The sequence below is a fragment of the Brachyhypopomus gauderio genome, chromosome 14 (assembly GCF_052324685.1).
Source record: "Brachyhypopomus gauderio isolate BG-103 chromosome 14, BGAUD_0.2, whole genome shotgun sequence".
Taxonomy (NCBI): domain Eukaryota; kingdom Metazoa; phylum Chordata; class Actinopteri; order Gymnotiformes; family Hypopomidae; genus Brachyhypopomus; species Brachyhypopomus gauderio.
In genome coordinates this window covers 6981508-7002060 of record NC_135224.1, presented here as the reverse complement: position 1 = coordinate 7002060, position 20553 = coordinate 6981508, and the positions used below count along the sequence as shown (strand labels likewise).

Sequence of the window (20553 nt, the reverse complement as noted above, 5' to 3'; positions counted from 1 at the left end):
AGCTGTCACATTTTCTCTCTTTCTTGGTCTTTCCCTCTCTCTCTCTCTCTCTCTCTCTCTCTCTCTCTCTCTCTCTGCTTACTCACAGGTTTTGGCTCCAGTTTCTTGCCGAAGGAAGAAAGTGCAACTACAGCTCCAGAGGTCGTGGTGAGGAAAGACTATCAGGCCAGCAGTCAGGTGAGTGGGCTGGCATCAAATCAGCCTGTTTTCTAATCACTTTCTTGGGAGATTCAAAATAATTTACATAGTACTATATGTACTACTATGACCCTGCACCTCACTATTGCCAGGTGAGCTTATCTCGGTGACCCTGCCCACTACTATAGCCAGGTGAGCTTGTTACTATGAATCTTAGCTACAGTAAAACTGTCTAAAATATCCTTCATTCAAGTCAGCATACCAGACAAGCATATAAAACAGCACTATAAAACAGAACAATAAATTGGCCTAGCTACAGAAATCTGACTGCAGGGAAACATTTGAGTGCTAGCAGTGCAGATCAATTTGTGTATTTCTGGAACTGGCCCGTTTTAATTATTTCTCTTTCAAATATGTCTCCCAAAAACAGCAGCCACCCCTCATAATAAAGCACATTCTGGGTTTCATATAGCGTAGAGGAACATTGCCCTCTGCAGCTAAAATCTGGTGGGTAGTATATCACCAGAATGAGCACTTGGCACCCTCAGGAGCAGCTCGAACTTCTGAATGGTTTCTCACTTTAATGTCTATCTATTTGAAAGATGTTCTGCAAACTCTAGATGATGTGGATGACATATCAAGACAGCAAAGACCAAGTTTTATATTTGCCCATGACTGGGATGTCTATGAGCTGACACTAGTTCCAGATCCCACAGCTTAATCCATCTCAGGCTAAAGACGACCATCTCTCTCTGTCATTAGTTCTACTGAATGGATCAGTTCCACCATCACCAATCAATCAATCAATCAAATTTTATTTATATAGCGCTTTTTACAACAGTTGTTGTCACAAAGCAGCTTTACAAGTGCCGAGTCCTAGCCCCCAGTGAGCAAGCCAAAGGCGACAGTGGCAAGGAAAAACTCCCTAGTCACCTACTGTGCTTTGCTTCACAGATGTTCCATGAGTGCTTCCTGAACCCATGTCAGAACCAGGGCACCTGTGAGGAGGTGGGGGTTGGATATGTGTGCACCTGTCTCCCAGGGTTCACAGGTAGTCTGCTCTCAACCACTGTCACACCTGCATCATTCACGTCGCTGTGTTTAGCAGAATAAACCAGCACAGTCACCAGTCCTGAGTGTGCAAGACTTTATTTAAGACTTTACACAGTCATGTGGAGTATGTGTGTGTCTGCCTCGTTTCCTGACCCCTCAGGAGCGAAGTGTGAGAGTGACATCGACGAGTGTGACTCTGCTCCGTGTCACAACAGCGGCCTGTGCAGAGACGGCATGGGAGGCTTCCAGTGCCAGTGTCAGCCAGGCTTTGTGGGTAGGCATCTCGAGCCCACCGCCAGCGCACGTCACAGGAGCACACGGCCCCCGCGACAGGCTCCCGGGTCAACACCACTTGCTTAACAAGTCTATTCTGGCACAGGCTGAAAAGGGACTTGTCTTTCAGTTTTAGAACTAGGCCTGGTGTGACACCGTGGAGTTTAGAGCTGAGTGTGGATTTATTAGGTCTGCAACACATGCTTCATCTTATGGTTCTTTTCCATTCAGCCACTGTCCTCCTTCCTGAGGCCTGGTCATGATTAAGATCATGTGTGTGTGTGTGTGTGTGTGTGTGTGTGTGTGTGTGTGTGTGTGTGTGTGTGTGTGTGTGTGTGTGTGTGTGTGTGTGTGTATGTGTGTGTGTGTGTGTGTGTGTGTGTGTGTGGAAGGATCACTGTGTGAGGTTGAGATAAATGAATGCAGCTCTTCTCCGTGTCTGAACGAGGGAGTGTGTGTGGACGAGGTGAATCGGTTCTCTTGCAGCTGCATGGATGGATTCACAGGTGAGCAGTGCATTTTTTCTTCATGAAGTGAAAATCACATTTAGACAGTGAGGAATTATGTCCTGACGTAGTTCTTTGAGAAAATCTTTTCATATCCAAAACAATAACTTTTCAAGGGCAGTGACCATATGTTTTGAGTTTTACACATTTTGGTCCAATCTCCATGGAAAAGCTGATTTTTGAGTTGATATATATAATTTATTTCTCCCATTAGTACACATAATAAATGTTGCTGTGTTTTTGTTAAAGGTAAAATATCATCGTGAGGTTTATCATGGCCAATTTACTTTTAGACATTTGCATGTGAAGCTTGTACAGCCGTGCCGTTCCTCCGCAGGGCCCCGGTGTGAACTGGAGATAGATGAGTGTGAATCCAGTCCTTGTCAGAACGAGGGAGTGTGCAAAGACAAAGCGGATGGATACTCCTGCTCCTGCCGTCAGGGCTTCACTGGAGACAGCTGTGAGGTGAACGTTGACGAGTGCTACAGCGCCCCCTGCCTGAACGGAGGGACGTGTGTGGATGCCATCAATGACTTCAGGTGAACGATGAGTCTTTGTTAACCATGTGGTTGGCAAGGGCTTTGTGGTGTTGTTGTACATTGCATTGATTGGTTTTTAGATTAATAAGGGGCAAATTAGAGATTAGCGATATTTTCTATGGATATTCATTACACAAAGCAACTTTTATATTTACAGGATTAGCACTAAGTCACAAGTTGTATACAGCTTTATATATTTCTGTTTGGTATTAGTATTACAAATCGTAAGCCCCATTGCTAACCACACATTGACTACATGTTGGTTCAGTCAACACGCTCACGGGACACAAGGGTAGAGACATATGGCCCAGATCCTCATTTGCCACATCGAGCAGAACCATCCCAGCTTTAGTACTGACTCAGAACGGTTCCATCTGGCCTCTTAATGACCTGTCTCCGTGCCTGTGCTCCGCAGGTGTGAGTGTGTGAGAGGGTACAGTGGCAAACTGTGCCAGGTGGACGAGGATGAGTGTGAACCAAACCCCTGTGAGAACAGAGCCACGTGTGAGGATGGAGTGGGAAGCTACACCTGTCGATGCCCTCCTGGGTTCAACGGAACCAGGTGTGAGACAGGTATAGACGCCATGGCAGAAGAGGAAGAGACACAGATGGACAAACGGGCAGAAAGGAGAAGTCGATCCACCAACTGCAGACCGAAAGGAGAAGTTGTTAGACTTGATTTTAGTCCTTCCCAGCATTTTTCAAGCAAAATCAGAGCTTTCTTTACTATGATAGGTTCAGAATACAGAAGCTGCCCCAATAGTTCCTGCTTTAGACAACCAGTGGTGTCGTCTCCTTGTTTTTGAGCAGCGTTTGCTTTAAAGAGCGGTGAAATGGGACTTTCCCCTGGGCGCTCAGAAATCTTAGTTTTTGTCTTTGCTTTGTTTCTCTCAGAGATGTCTCTCTCCTTCGACCTGGAGTTTGAGGTGTCTGGTATCCATGGTTATGTGATGATGGATGGCCTCATGCCTCCACTCAACCAAATCACATGCGCCTTCTGGATGAGGTCGTCAGACACCATGAACTACGGCACCCCCATCTCGTATGCCGTGGAGGGAGGAAGCGACAATTCCTTCCTGCTCATTGACTACAACGGGTGAGAGATGCTTTTCACCGACTTGACACTTTCTGAGACGTTAAACCTGTTGCTGTCCCCCTAGCACAGCATTTGTAAGCACATTTGTGTATTGTGATAAACTACATAATAAAAGCCCTGACCCTCACTCCTGGCCTCCTTTAGCTGGGTGCTCTACGTTAACGGGAAGGAGAAGATCACGGACTGCCCCGCCGTGAACGACGGCCGCTGGCACCACATCGCCGTGTCGTGGAGGAGCACCGACGGCGACTGGAGAGTTTACATCGACGGAAGCCCCTCGGATGGAGGGAAGAACCTGTCCGTCGGTACCACTATTCCAGGTACAGCTCTCACGTCTGCCCTCACAAGAGCCCACTTCCACGTGCACTGGCACAAAACAAATGCACGAAGAATTAAATAAAGTATGCTGTTAACCACAAGGGTTTATTGTGGATATGTATTAGGACTACATAATAGCTGATTCCTTTCGGTTATGTAGGAGGGGGAGCTCTGGTCCTGGGCCAAGACCAAGACCAGAGGGGTGAGGGCTTCAACCCTGTGGAGTCCTTCGTGGGTTCCCTCAGCCAGCTCAACATATGGAATTCTGTACTCTCACCCCAGCAGGTACATCTGCTCTAAGCTGCCATCATAACAGATATATAATGCAGCTGTTATCTAATACTGCGAGGTTAAATATATTGTTTATTACTTTGAAATAATTACTATGTGTCCATACATTATCTTAATTATTATATAGCCGCCCAAGAAGGAAATCAATAATTTGACTAAACGTTAAGAAAAATAGTATATCGTCATGTGTTACTTCATTTGATTAATGAATTAATACTCATCTCATCTTGAGCCTCAATACTGGCTCTGGACAGCACCCACTACCTTCAATCCCATTCCAACCTGTGTCCATAAACATGGGTGTTGTTTTCTGGATGTTCAGAATAAGAGAAATCATACTTGAAAATGTACTTGTGTGAACATCTTGAAAACGTTCAGCCTATCATGAATCGGTTCAGTGCAAGATCTGCGTTTGCTGGTGTTGGTGCTCTGGCATTGTAGCTATAATGTGTGACCTCCTGCTGCTGATCTCAGATCAGGTCTTTGGCCACCAGTTGTCCAAGTGATCTACAGAGGGGAGATGTGTTTGCCTGGCCGGACTTTCTGCATGGGGTCACAGGCAGAGTCAAAGTCAGCCCTCAGAGCATGTTCTGTGCTGGTGAGGAATTCACAGTCTACATATTTTTAATCAGTAATGAGCAGTGAGCATACTGGTGAGCAGGAGCTGTTATACTTTGTGTTTTTTTGTGTTAGACTGCCCCCTGCTGGAAGGTACAGTTCCAAACCTGCTCTCCTCCAGTCAAGCTGTGACCCCAGGATCTCAGGTAAAGTTCTCCTGCAATCCCGGATACTACCTGGTGGGGGAGCCTGTGCAGCAGTGCCAGAATAAAGGTGCATGGAGCCACTCGCAGCCTCGATGTGATCGTGAGTATACAGACGGAAGTCAAAGACAGACTCACACAAGCACAGACGCTCACAAATGGACAAGAACACAGTCACAAACATATAAAAAGACTTTCAAACTCATTAACAAATAGTTAGAGATTTACAGAAATGTAGATCAAAATACATACACAAGTCCTCAAATGTACATTAGGCAAATGAAGAATAGTTTGACCTGCCTCGTTTCTCTGCAGGGACGAACTGTGGCGCACCCCCCCCTCTGGAGTATGGCCAGTATCAGGGGGACGACTTTTATGCTGGGAGCTCAGTGGTTTACCAGTGCAACCCCGGCTTCTATCTGCTCGGGGAGAGCAAGATACAGTGTGCCAACAGCGGCAAGTGGGGCGGCAGTCTGCCTGCCTGTCTGGGTAAGACTGGGCAAATTATAATGCACTCGTGTGAAACATAAATCATATGGAATATGATTACCTAGTGTGTGTGTGTGTGTGTGTGTGTGTGTGTGTGTGTGTGTGTGTGTGTGTGTGTGTGTGTGTGTGTGTGTGTGTGTGTGTGTGTGTGTGTGTGTTTAGATGTGGACGAGTGTGCTTTGGGCTCAGACTGTGATGAGAATGCTAGCTGCCACAACACAGAGGGCTCTCACATCTGTACATGCACCTACCCCTACACTGGGGACGGGAGGACCTGCACAGGTAATACAAGCCAACAGCAAGACACAGAACATATCAATAACACATTACATAATGCATTCAAAAGAAACACAGTAGAGGACCTCCTGACTTTGCCATGACATGCCACACAATAGGTTTGCCATCACTGACGGATATCATCACTGTAGGTGAAATGCCATTCAGGTAGCTGCATTAGATGTAGCATCGTGAAATGGGCGAGGACTTCAGTTCTGGAGGACAGGAGACATGCTACAGCAAGGCTGGACATTTACTACTGAATATATTCAACCCATTAGAAGAAAACAGTGAAATATCACACTTTAATCCTTTAATTTATGCAAATGGCTTACCCATAAAAGTAGACTGACATTTAACATTAGGCACCAGCCTAAAGATTTCCAAAAATGTGTTTTGATTGTGCAGTCATGCAGTTCAGATAAGACCAAGACGTAATTCCTGGCATTTACACATGCATATCTCCACAAGACAAACAGCAAAAAATGTTTTAGATGAAATACAAGTCTCATTAGATGAAATACCACCCCCCCCCCCCCCCCCACCACCCCCCTACATCTTTTATGTGAAGAGATGCATTTAGATGAATACTAATAACATCACGGTCTGATCACACAGGGGGAAGTGTGGCTGTGCTGCTAAAAGCTAGTACACATCGCTGGGCTGGTTTGGACAGGCAGTGTCAGCACAATGAGAGATTGGGTTTCACTGGAAGTCCAGAAATGGGCCTTGATATCTCCCAGGATACTGCAGGCTTTTCTAAGGAGTCTAAAAATTCTCCTGTAGCTCACCAGCTAGAGCAGGTCATCCAAGGTGCTAAAAGCAGGTAGCACATGTAGTGTCATTCTGATACATACAAGTGTCTCTTCATACTGGCAAATGCTGGAAATGTCGATTAAAATGTGACTATTAACATATTAAACACGTAAAGGCATAGAATGCCTTGGCAGCCGTATGATAGTTGTATGACTTGTAAAACCTGAGATGATTTATTTTCTTTCATTTATTTAACATGTGTTTTTAAAAATTCTTTCAGCTCTATCATGCAGTCCACCTACTGTCCCTGACCATGGAATCCTAATGGGGACAAACTTCACATACAGAAGCAAGGTGACTTTCAGGTATCACTGTCTGTGATAGAAGAGCTAAATATAAGGAGTGTTTCAGCTATGATCAGGAATATAGAGTTCTGTGGAGTCATTTATTTAGGTAATAAGATAATCATCTCCCCCCCAACAGCTGTGAAAAAGGTTACATCCTCCAAGGGCCAACAGAAATCCAGTGTGGGTCAAGCCTGACATGGGACAGACCACCACCTGACTGTCAGCCTGTCACCTGTGGAGAGCCCCTAGTGGTGGACCATGCTGAGTTCACTCTCAATGGCAGAGTTTATTTGTCCACTCTAACATACACCTGCACTGAGGGATACAGGTAAAAATGAATTGTGCACTACTACCATCTCGCCAGCACTGCAAAAAGATTTTAGCGATTTAAAAGGTCTGGTATGTAGGCTTGAAAGGTTGGACCAGGCCATTTGTTGTTTATCTGGATTTGATCCTGATAAGATTTTAATCACAAGCCTTTACATTTTATAGTCAAATTCTCCGTTTAGCCATATTGAAATTAACAGTACTGAAAAAATGCAAATCTGGTTATATTACCTAACAAGCAACTGCTTGTGTCTTTTCTCTTGTTACATGCAGTGCAATGTAATATAATTATAGCTGCTTTATCATTTACATGAATGCAATTGTTAATTGAAGAAGCATATTTTTTGCATTATGTTGGGATGGATCATGAACAGATACTTCATGCAGTTCAATGGTGAATGGTGTTGGTTGTTAAACAGTTGCTTGCGGAGATGAATACATTCATGCTTGTAGAACATCTGGCTAAATAGTGTGTCCCAGACTACCTTCTGAAGTAGTAGAAGTAGATGGCAATCTTTAAGGCACCTTGAGTACATTTACACTGGCATTGTTATGTGGATAATCCTTATCCCAACATAGTTCTAATACTGACAATAAGGATGCACACTGCCAATAGGGATGCACACTGACTATAAGGATACACACTGACTATAAGGATACACACTGACTGTAAGGATACACACTGACTATAAGGATGCATACTGACAATAAGGATACACACTGACTATAAGGATACACACTGACTATAAGGATGCATACTGACTATAAGGATACACACTGACTATAAGGATACACACTGACTGTAAGGATGCATACTGACAATAAGGATACACACTGACTAAGGATACACACTGACTATGCTCTCAGACAAAGACGGGCGACAATCACAACATCGACACACACATTAAATACCTTTACATAAACAAGAACCAAGAGCAATGCATTACATTTACGAGATGAGCCACAGGTGAGATGGATGAACGCACACACATGGAACCAAACCCAAAGGAAATATATATATGGACATAAACGGACACAGACTGCGCACACATGTCCAAGGGGAGGGGCCAGGGGCTGTACTGTAAAAGTATGCTGTTGCAGAACAACAAAACCTGCTCTGGCTGGAGCACTTGAGTACAGGAATAAGATTAAATGTATTAAGTTATAAATTATTAATTATATTTATTAGAAACTTTATGTACATCCCTTTTTATAAATAATTTTTTGCACTAAATTAAATACTCTAAAAATAAATATACTGGTCAGATAAAACAGTTCTTTTCAATTATCCATTCTGAATGCTCAGCCCTGTGGTGATGAACCTGTAATAAAATCTTTCTGCTGTAAAGACTCCAGGGCCCAAGGGAGCTGCAGTGTGAGTCATCTGGACAATGGACATCCCCTCCCCCTGTTTGTGCCAGACTGAATTGTGGGGAACCGCCTCGCTTGACAGATGCTGTGATCAAAGGAGACAACTTCACTCTGGGCAGTCAGGTGCACTACATCTGCAAAGAGGGGTAACTGCACCACACAAGACTTTTCTTTATACATTTTGCCATGAAAACACGAGTAATCCTCCATAACAAAATAAAGTAACTCAAATGACCCTCATTGAGTTTTGAGTTCAATTTTATTTTGAACTCTTGTGAGTTGAAATATATAACTCAAAGCAAATATATGAAAGATAGTAAAATAAGAAATGGCATTTAGTCATTAATTAGCCTACTTATAATAATATAATATACTCTGCAAAAAATGTAGAAGTAGCTAACAGTGTTTTGTATTGACCATATGCAGATACACACTACTTGGTGCTGAAACTCAGGAGTGCTTGCCCAGTGGTGAATGGAGTCATAACTCCGCCCAGTGTGTGCCTCGTTCATGTGGGCCACCGCCACCTGTCGACCATGCCCTCCCTGACACCGGACACCAACTGTTTGGTGACACGGCTATCTACTTCTGTGACGATGGCTACACCACAGGCAACAATACCAAGCTGTTCTGTAATGCAGATGGCATTTGGGCACCTCCCGATGGACTCAGTATGCCACACTGCATTGCCAACTTCTGCCCACGGCCCCCGGATCTACCTCACGCCATTCTGGACTCCATCAATAAGTCCAAGTATGCAAGTAACACAGAGGTCAGCTACAAATGTGAAGAAGGCTTTGTGCTCAACACCACAGCAACTTTGAAGTGTCTAATGGGAGGGAATTGGTCACCTTCACCCATGGATATTGGCTGTGTTCCTGTTAGATGCTCCAAACCAGAGACTATTGAGAGGGGTTATGTCAGTGGGAACAATTACAGCTTTGGAGCTGTGGTTGCATATACCTGTGATAAGGGCTACTACATCAGAGGAGAGAAAAGGAGGACATGTAAAGCTAATGGAGAGTGGGGCGGGGTTTTACCCACTTGCCAACCTATTGCTTGTTCTAGTCCACCTCGACTGACTAACGGCTACATACAGGTGATTACTCAAATGTTTGGTTGCTTTATGATATTTGTTCTGAAACACATGCTCTTTGTTCTTAGTAGAGTCGACCTTTTGACTGATATCTGTCATTAGTTGTATCTTTTATCATTAGTTGTATCTTTTATCATTTTCAGGAGTCCACGAGAAAGCCCAACTATGTGTACAGCAATAAGGTGACATACGCTTGCAATGCTGGTTATCGCCTGACTGGGAATCCTGAGCGTATGTGCATGGCCAACAAACAGTGGTCCAACAGGGACCTTCCGGTCTGTGTTCTTCTGACCTGCCCCAAACCTTCTAATATTGAGCATGGGCACTATCTTGGATCCACGTTTGAGGTGGGAAGTAAAGTGGAATATGTTTGTGATGAGGGTTATGAACTTAGTGGAGATCCTGTATGGACCTGTTTAAAGTACGGCAACTGGGACAAGACTCGAACACCTCACTGTTCCCCAGTTAAGTGCCCCGAACCACCTTTGGAGGAGAATCATTTAGTACTGCGAAGCATGGATTCAGACTCAGGCACTGTGGAGCTTTCTTGTGAAGATGGTTATGTACTGTATGGAGCAAGGACTCTTCGATGTACCCCATCCCAGGAATGGAATGATTCCTTCCCAGTCTGCAAGCAGGTGTCTTGTGGACCACCACCAGAGGTTTTTTTTGGTGATCCATCATCAGCATCTTCCTATTTTAGCAGTGTGATCACCTATTCTTGCATGGTTGGCTTTACCCTTCGGAAGGAATCTTCTGTTAGCTGCCAAGCTGATGGACATTGGAGCACCCCACATCCAGAATGTATTCCTGTTGAGTGCCCACATCCTGAAGAAATACCAAATGGTATAGTGGATGTTCAGGGTCTCATGTATCTTAGCACTGCACTGTATAGTTGCAAGCCTGGGTATGACCTAGTGGGCAACTCAACTGTGCTGTGTGGTCAGAGTGGTACCTGGATTGGGGGAGTACCTGCTTGTCACCCCATTGAGTGTCCTCCACCCAAAGAGATACCCTTTGGCTCTGCCAAGTACTCACAACTTCACTTTAGCAGGTCTGTGACCTATTCCTGTCAGCGAGGATATCGTCTAGAAGGTCCAGAGACTCTTACTTGTACGGAGAGTGGTAAATGGGACAAGGAGGCTCCATCTTGCATACAAGTGTACTGCGTGCCTCCTAAACCAATTGACAATGGTTTTGTTGAAGGTCAGGCCCATAAGTTTGGTGCCACTATATTCTATAGTTGTTTCCCAGGCTTCCTGCTTGTAGGAGAGAACCACCTTACCTGTGAGGAACATGGTTGGTCAAGTTCAGTACCCATCTGCATACCAGCAGACTGTGGCCTTCCTCCACACATTGACTTTGGTGATTACTTGAAGATCCAAGATCCCTCTGCTGAGTTGTCAAGAGAAGAACGCAAAACAACAGGCCAACTTTTATTAACAAACAATAGCTATTTGCATGGAACAACAGTCCAGTATAATTGCCATCCAGGATATGATATTAGTGGTGGAGTTGCACTTGTGTGTCAAGAGGATGGGACTTGGAACGGGACAGCACCTGTGTGTGTACCTGCTGAGTGTGAGACACCCCCTAATCCTGAACATGGTTCAGCAACAGTAATGGACACTGCATTGGGCAGCTTGGTGGAGTACAGCTGTGATGAAGGGTATGAACTGGACAGCCAGCAAATGCGACAGTGCATCTCTGGACGTCAGTGGAGTGATGAAGCACCCAAGTGTGTTCCTGTCAACTGTGGTGACCCGGGAGGCATTGCTAATGGTGAAGTTGTGGGAAATTCTTTTCATTTCAATGAAGTGATTCTCTATGAGTGCCATTCTGGATTCGTTCTACAAGGCTTGGCAAACAGGACTTGCCTAATGGACGGTAAATGGGATGGCATAGCACCATGGTGTAAGGCTGTGTCTTGTGGACGTCCCTTGGTCTCACGCAATGTGTTTGTAAAAGGAGATGACTATTCCTTCGGCAAGCGGGTGCTATTTCAGTGCAACTCTGGGTTCATCTTGCAAGGGGCACCAACAAGTGTTTGTTTAGCCAATGGCACATGGAGTGAAAGTGCCCCCAAGTGCCTCCCAGCTGACTGTGGTGCTCCACCTATTGTTAAAAATAGTCGTGTCTCAGGAACAAATTATGGTTATAATGGCAAAGTGAATTACGAGTGTGATGAAGGCTATACCTTAACAGGAAATCCCACCCTAGTTTGTAGAGGTGATGGACTATGGGACGATCCTCCACCACGATGTGACATAGTGACCTGTGACCCACCAGAGGACATCAGCCACGGCTTTCTGAATGGCTCAAGCTTTAATTTTGAGGATGTGGTGGAGTATGTTTGCTTCCCTGGATATGAGACAATTGGGAGTCCAATTTTACGCTGTGCAGCAGAAGGCATTTGGCTTGGGGAAGTGCCAGAATGTCGACCATGTGTGTGCAACCCACCAAAACTAAAGTTTGGTGTTGTGCTTGGACGTGATCACACATGTGGGGCCAGTATCTGGTTCCGTTGTGACGAAGGCTATAAAACTCTTGGACCCACAGAAGCAGTGTGTGACAAAGGAGGAGTGTGGAGTCCAGGAGTGCCCATTTGTAGCAGGGGAAGATGTTCCACACCTCCTCCAACTGTACCCAATGCTGTTGTAATAGGCAGTGCTACTATGTTTGATACTGTCACTTATGGATGCAGACCAGGCTATCGTGTACGGGGACCTCCTAATCTCTCTTGTGGAAGGCTGGGCAGGTGGGGAGTACCTAATGTACACTGTGATCCTGTGTCTTGTGGAATGCCCCCTCTTGTCCCAAATGCAGAAATTGTGGAATCTGCTTTTACTTATGGAAGCAAGGCTCATTACAGGTAATGGGACTTTTACTTTCATTTAGTCACTGCTCACGCAAAAGCTAATAAAGCATTTATAATAGTTTCTCTTTGTTTCAGGTGCCTAGATGGCTATGAACTGGCCACACAAACAGACTCGGTCAACTGTCAGAGTGATGGCACTTGGTCCAAACATAGTGTGAGGTGTCGACCGATACCATGCAGCATTCCCACCAACCAAACCAATGTCATAGTCACCGGAGCTCAGCTCACACCTGTAGGAGGCACCGTAACAATCTCCTGCAGATCTGGGTTTAATCTTGAAGGTCCAGGATTATCAGAATGTGAGGTATGGCTTCATTTAATAACAAATGCAATGTAATTGTTAACCTAGTGTTTTTTAAATACAATCAAAACAGAATATTTAATATTGACGTAATGAATATTTACACAGTGAGGCTCTTTCATTTACGGGCTGCATTGTTAGATTTTTGTATTATTATTTAGATCATATTGATGTTTTAATTGGTTATGAATGCTTGTAATAAATATATTGATTATTATTTGATCTAGCTCTTTGGCAGGTGGTCTCCATTTTTCTCCTCCAACTCTTGTGTGCCTGTCATCTGTGAGAAGCCCCTCCCCCCATTACATGGAAACATCAAAGGCAAAAGCTACAATTATGGAGACATGATAATGTACACATGTCTACCAGGGTTTGAACTACAGGTACACCTAAAATATATCCATTTGTGCTACTTTCATTTCCATATACTCTTTATTGTGTGATATTGTCACTACCACATTTACTTGCACATCATGCATTGTATATAGATCCAAAATCCTCTACAGTATACACACCTCTGCTGTAATGTGCAGTTGGTAAAAGCAAACCATTGTATTCCACTAAACTGTATCAGCGTAATTCCTAGAAGATATTCCCAGAAGACATGTAAAAGACTTTTGTATTCTTGGGAAAAGGATTGTATTTACTTTTGTATTCTTCTCTCTCTCTTCTCTCAACTCTCATCCTTCCATCATATAGGGTGACAGTGTTCAGATCTGTCAAGGAGATTCCACATGGAGTGGAGACCCTCCTCTGTGTGTCGGTAAGCCTATGTTGGGTATCTTTACATGTAATGTCTCTCAGTGAAAATTTATATCTTCATTGTAATTAATTTTATGCTGTTATAGTTTATAGTCAACAGAATAAAATGCATGCAAACCAATATTATTTATTGTAACATATTCTACGTTACCTGTTACTATATTGAATGCATAAACTATATATGTAATAACTTTGTCTCTTTTATGTAGTCTATCAGTCACACATGCCATATGCAAAACTGTTCATGCATTAAACCTCTTCTTGACAGCTGTGTCATGTGGTCCTCCGCCATTTGTGGAGAATGCTGTTCCTGTGCTAAGTGACGAACCTTACCAGAGTAATGTCACTTATGTATGTAAATCGGGACTGAATCTGATTGGCCCACAAAACCTTACCTGCCAGGTCAATGGAACATGGAGCTTACCTGCACCAACCTGTGAGGGTAAGAAAGCTCATTTAATTATGGATGATTTCTATGTAGCAGATAGTATAAAATGCATAATTTCCCCACGCTTACAATATCTCATTGTTTCGTTCTCTCATTTTTCTCAGCCCCTGAAGGATGTCTAAAGCCTGACAAAATATTAAATGGAAAGGTGCAGGAACACAGCCTGGCCAGTGGGAGTGCTCTTGAGATTTTATGTGATAAAGGTTACGCTCTCCAGGGGGAGTCTCGTGTTGTTTGCATGGGGAATGGGTCATGGAGCTCATCGTTCCCTGTCTGTACACGTAAGACTCTCATTCACTCTGATGTCATCTACAGCTCCCTGCACAGGCCGTTTAAAACGTGTAATATTTTTAGGATTTGCAGCATTATGAAAAAAGGCACACAAAGGGGATCTGCATTAGTCAGTATTGCTTTAGTGATGCTATCTCTAAAAAAAACTGAACAAATTCTCAGTGTTAAAGAAATTTGTATTGATGTAGCATATATACAGATTCAAACTGTGGTACAAAAAGTTTATGTAAAATATTGAAACAGGTTAAGGTTTTTGTTAGCAGGTATTTTACATTTTTATAATAGTCAACGTTTGTCATTATTCACATTCCTCTTTGCTCCACATCCACAGTCACACTCATGCAGCCAAATTGTCATTTGGTTTGTGAAATCTCTGCTGTGTTAAGCAAGTTTTGGCAAGCGCATGCTTGGCCCTTGACTCCTGCACTGATAATATAGCCACGCCTGTAGTCAATATGAAGCCCCTGCTAATGTAGACCTGTTGTGGCAAACAGTTGTTATGCACAGAGCTCACATTTCATTACAAGTATCATTGTGTGGTTCATAGTTTATTATGGATACAAATCTGTAAGTCTTGTCCTTGTAGTCATATATATAAAATAATCATATATATAACATGCCTACTAAAAAGCAGTCTACCAAGGGAAAAAATATGCTGCACTTAATAATGTAAACAGAAAATGAAAACAAATGCAGTGACATTATTATTAAGCCTGCTGACAAGGGCAGAGCTGTTGTCACTGGAAGAGACGAACTTTACACTCAGGAAAGAACGATCCAGCTTGCTGATAGCAGCGTTTACACACAGAACAGCTCTGACATCAATATTCCAGACCGCTCAGCCCACTAGCAATAATGGCGTGTCAGCAGGACACCTCCCTGACTCAGCATGCTGTAGCTCGCCTCTGCTTCTCTCTTCTCCCTAAAGCTCATTTGGAAAGCGATCCTGGACGTCCTATTGAATCTGCTTGTTATGAAATTATATCCCAGTTTCTGGATGACATTTTCCAGTCAATTGTTCAATGGTTTTGTTAAAAGGCTCCTCACATATTCAACATTTCCTTGAGTACTTGACAGAACGCACACTACCTGCCAACCCAACGCTCTGTTCTTACCTGCCTAGTTGGGGTTTGAGTCTTATCTAGTGCATCTAGCAGGATGTGTGCTGTCTTTATCAGGTTTGATTCTCCTGTCACTGCTCATGTGGAGTTCGGTAGAGCACTCTGACCCACCATCGTGCCTCAGTCACATTTAGATGTTTCAGTTAGGTCTGAAAATCCTGGCTGAAGAACTACCATCTGTTATAAATCATTCTTACTCGCAGTGCAACTTGACATATTTTGTTCCTTAAGACTCAAGTACTTTAGCGGTGAGAAGGGTGACTTCCTTCAGAAAAACATGAAAATGTGTTTCCTTGTATTTCCTTTCACTGTATTAATGGCATATGTTTGTTGTCAGTATGTCACCAATGAAGACACGGAACTCAAAACAAACTTTCAGACCTTTGATTTCCGCATCTGCATCATCTCATATAAACTGGTTCCACTATAACGGAGACTCTTTCAGTGCTCTCCATCCGAATCGTCATGTTTCTCTTTAAACTTAATGTACATTAAAATGTTCTCTCTCTCTCTCTCTCTCCTTATATATTTATGGTGTGTATAATAATAATAAAATATTTTGAGAGAATGTATTACTCAAATAATACCAGTAATATCAGTAGCCTACTGAAAACTGAAATTGAAAGCAAAATAACGTCTTTTTCCCCCCACAGCCAAGTCATGCCCGCCTCCTCCTGGCCGGACAAGGAACAGTCTCAATACTACTTTTTTGGTGGGTCAGACAATGCTGGTGACTTGTCCTAAAGGTCAGCAGGTCAAAGGTCAGCGTGGCAAAAGTGCTGCCACCATAACCTGTAGGAGTGACCAGACCTGGAGTCCAGTCACCACAGTTTGTGAGAGTGAGTAGAACATGTTTCTCTGCACGTTACCAATGTCTAGTTACCACAATATCATCACTATGTTGTTGTGTTACATGAGCCATTGTTACGTTTGTCCCTGAACAATTGCTGCTCCTTTCTCAGTTATGCCACACCTGATTAGTTAATGTAAAATTGAATGATTCATGTAGAATTTAACATTTACATATTTCCATTACCAGTCCAGAACAGTGCCACAGCTACAACATATATTGTAGCTCATTTAAGTCATGTCTGTATTTTGTCAGTGCTAGACTAGACTGTGGCATTCTTAATCTACAGCATCATATAACACTCGGTTTCAGCGCATGTTTGTAAAGGACTGGCACACACAAGTGCATATTGGCTCAGGTGGCAGTTTCACAATTATGCACAACCTCCCAATGAGATTAACTCTTAAAAAACACTAAATGAGAAATATAAAGCCTGTAATGTATCAGTTACATTTTTACATTCCCATTTTTGGCGTTTATCAAACATTCTTATCCAGAGCCCTTAGAGTAGATTAGAATTCAAGACAATAGAATAATGCTGAAATGCTGGAATACGATATAGAATACTGCTGAAATACTGGAATCAATGCTGATGTCTAGAAGAAGAGCAAAATGGCACAGATTCTGTATCACACAACGATAAGTGCAATAACAAACAATACCAAGCAACAAGTGCCTATTATCTGTGCAGTGTTGATGAGACTACCACACTAAACCATTTTTAAAGTTGTTCCCATGGTGACAGTCTGGCTACATCGCCAAATGGAATATTTGCCTAGAAGAATCAGGATAAGATTGAGATTCAGATGTAGTAGAGTGTGAGTCACATGACTCAGTGCCCGGCTGAAGAATGGGCACTTAAGGGTCCTAGTGCTTAGTGTGCACTTTCACACAGTGCTTTTGCGCTGAGACACACTTGTACACTTACCAGGAAGCACACGCATTCACACACAAGTAAAACAAAGCCACCAGTGTGGATTTGGGCATGTGCTCAGTCTCATTCTCTCTCTGAGATCTTTGATACAGATCCCCTCATGGTGTAAGTCGATACGGTTGCCTTTCTGGTTGCCTCTCTTTTCCTTCTAGATTTCAGCATTGCAGCCATTACAATGATGTACGATTCACGGCAGTTCTACATCGTTAATCTTCCAGACAACTGAAACGTAATCTTGCTCGTGCTGTGCAAAATGTTTATGGCAAATTGTTTATCTCCTCACACATCTAGCTCTTGGTGTTTCTTGATGTTTTTTGTGTTCCTTGTTCCTGACGTTGCTGTCACCTGAGGATGCTCCTTCTGCTGTTTGTACATCACTACTCTATCTGATTTATTAGCCATGACCATTTTGTCAGGGACTGTATCTGGAAGTCCCACGTGATCTTAGCTCAGCCCCACCTTTGGGGGCGTGTCCCACTTTAAGCTCAGCAGGTCCAGCCAATGGACGTTTGTGTATACTGTGACAGCCACTTGTTTGTGGTGTTCCATGTACGCTGTGCCTGCTGGGACCCTCCTGCTGTGCAGCTTGCCTCTGTGCTCCTGCCTGGTGTGGTCCAGCCCAGCCTCTGCTGATCTTCAGGTTTATCCTTCCGTGAAGGTTCCTGCTCCTCCTCATTCCCCTCCTCCTCGGGTCTCCTGCTGTCTGAGGGATCTCTAGGCACTTAGGCCAGTCCTCCTGGCATACTCTTGAACCTCAGATGTTTCATAATGTTAGACAGCGATATTGATATATTCAGCTATTGTCAAAGAGTTTGACTAATGGGAACACATTTTACACAATGCATTAAAGATTATTTCTTTTTAATGATTAATGCTATATAAATAAGTAATGTGGCTCTAAAGCTAGACTATGTTTGATTTTTGTATTTTCATAGGACTAACTATTGTATAGTGTGTTTTCCGTTTTAATAAAAGTCTGCTCATTCGGTTGAGTATGAAGCTTTTGCATGCTTACAGGGTTGAGTGTACATGGACGCATGCCTTTCCCCAAAGTAACTGGGTGTTTTGCTGGTGAGGCTGTCATGCAGTTGTGACTGCTGGTGTTGTCTGTTATGCAGCATGTGCCGAGGTTTGCATACAGGTGTGAATTGACATTGTATGAGCTTATACATACTGTCCTTTGAGAATTTTCTAACAGACACATGTATCAAAAATATATAACATTTTTACACAAGAGGCTGAAGTTCACATGCAGCTACATTAAAGGAATTATTCACCCAAATGGTTAAAAATTGTAGTAGAGTTAGAGTAATGCACAGTATAATGTATTACACATACAAACAGTTCATATAATATCGTTGCACAGTGCTAACTGTTGAGATAGCAGCACATTATATTCAGTGTGTTATTTATATTATTTATACAGTATTTATATACTTATTTTCCAGTTATATTTCATTAAGGGCTGCTCTTGCTTTATAGAGCAGCCATAGTCATTAGAGCAGGGACCATCGGCCCTATAAGTGCCTTCAGTCAAAGAGCTGATGAATCACCCAGATCGACTCCTGAAGTAATTAACCAATGAGTTGAATCTGGCTTATTAAATCAGAAAGAACTGAAACGTCAGCCACGGCTACATTTACAGTAACTTACAAATGCAGCAATCAGCAGAACCGTTTCCAGCGCCTTTCGATTCAACTTCTCTAACTCTTTCTCTAACTGCTTGGCCCAATCCATCTTAACCCTACACAGGGGTGTCCTGCGGCCCTCCTCTACACGTGGCTAATGGAGTGGTCCGTGGGGCCGTGTTCCAGTTTGGTGATATGGCAGCGTACTCATGCTTCGTGGGCTACGTCATGGAAGGCACTGGCAGGAGTGTGTGCTTGGAGAATGGCACATGGACTCCGCCTCCTACCTGTAGAGGTAGCACAAGGAGCAGGCTCCGCCCCCTTAAGGCCTCTTCTTCTACGAGCACCTGTGATCATTCTTGCCTCTGCTTGTGTATACTGCACAGACACATAGCAACATAGTGTTGTCCTGGGCTTTTACAGAATGCTGTGTTCTCCCCTACTGTAGAACCAGTTTTTGGTGACCCTACAATAATGAATGAATGGTTTATGCATTCATTGCCATGGATACATCCTAAATGGAGTGGAGGACTCCACTTACACAAAACTCTGTCTCTAACATGCATGCTTGCCCAGACAGCCCTGTTACCGAGTATACTTTGCTTGTTAATGAGTATACTTTGCTTGGCAGCAAAACTCCTTTCTGTGATTGTAGAATGTGTAACACCACAGTGCTCTTAAGACATAGAGACGCATTATTTTGCATCTTGCTAATCCCACCTGCACCTAAACATATGAGGGGCGTTATTTTACAGCTGCTAATAAAACCTGGCTTCTGCTCTCTTAGGATGGTGAAGCTTCACTGTGGGGTCACGTATGACCTTCGGTGGACATATGTAATGCTTGGAGGTTTCTTCCAGAATGCATGTTTTTTTTTTGTGCAGTGATACTTGATATGTGGAGTTGTCTATGCTCAATCAAGTATGATCTTTGACGGCAAAACTAGTATAACTGTGTGTGTGTGTGTGTTTCTACAGCTGTGTGTTGGCTGCAGTGTCAGAATGGAGGTGTGTGTCAGAGGCCAAATATATGCTCCTGTCCAGAGGGTTGGATGGGTCGCCTCTGTGAGGAACGTAAGTGTTACTCAAATTATCTCAGCACTGCAGATTTGAGTGAGGCTTCAGTGAGTCTTCAGTGAGCCTTTGGATTCTCTGTGTAGACAGAACACATCTCGGTGACTTTACCTTATCTATCATTGTGCACGCATGCACACACACACCCATCCAGACTCACACTAAATTCATCATTCCCCTATCTCAGTTTAGCCTCCCCTCATCTGAACTGTTGTTTTTTGAGCTCCATCTTTCATAAAATATACCAATTTATATTCACCACAGCCCATTCAGAAATGAATCCCGTGTTCACGAGGCTGTAGAGTAGCTCTTCGCATGTCATCTCAGGTGGCAGACTGACCTCACATTATCTACAGAACCCTCGCATTATCAACAGAACCTTCACATTATCTACAGAACCTTCACATTATCTACAGAACCCTCACATTATCAACAGAACCCTCACATTATCTACAGAACCTTCACATTATCTTCAGAACCCTCACATTATCAACAGAACCCTCACGTTATCTTCAGAACCTTCACATTATCTTCAGAACCCTCACATTATCAACAGAACCCTCACACTATCTACAGAACCCTCGCATTATCAACAGAACCTTCACATTATCTACAGAACCTTCACATTAT

The 20553-nt window shown here is 43.3% G+C and overlaps 1 protein-coding gene across 1 annotated transcript in view; it reads left to right on the top strand.

Moving 5' to 3' along the window:
- svep1 (sushi, von Willebrand factor type A, EGF and pentraxin domain containing 1) overlaps positions 1–20553 on the top strand; it is a 67781-nt gene that overhangs the window by 43394 nt on the left and 3834 nt on the right. Inside the window, 26 exon segments of the mRNA XM_076973525.1 lie at positions 89–177; positions 1093–1189; positions 1352–1465; positions 1857–1970; positions 2308–2509; positions 2925–3082; positions 3404–3605; positions 3750–3925; positions 4084–4208; positions 4689–4812; positions 4908–5078; positions 5291–5464; positions 5627–5746; positions 6777–6861; positions 6980–7171; positions 8520–8687; positions 8968–9640; positions 9781–12509; positions 12591–12819; positions 13044–13199; positions 13516–13579; positions 13847–14020; positions 14131–14307; positions 16092–16277; positions 18975–19145; positions 19828–19923. Coding sequence (XP_076829640.1) covers positions 89–177; positions 1093–1189; positions 1352–1465; positions 1857–1970; positions 2308–2509; positions 2925–3082; positions 3404–3605; positions 3750–3925; positions 4084–4208; positions 4689–4812; positions 4908–5078; positions 5291–5464; positions 5627–5746; positions 6777–6861; positions 6980–7171; positions 8520–8687; positions 8968–9640; positions 9781–12509; positions 12591–12819; positions 13044–13199; positions 13516–13579; positions 13847–14020; positions 14131–14307; positions 16092–16277; positions 18975–19145; positions 19828–19923 — 6966 coding nt within the window.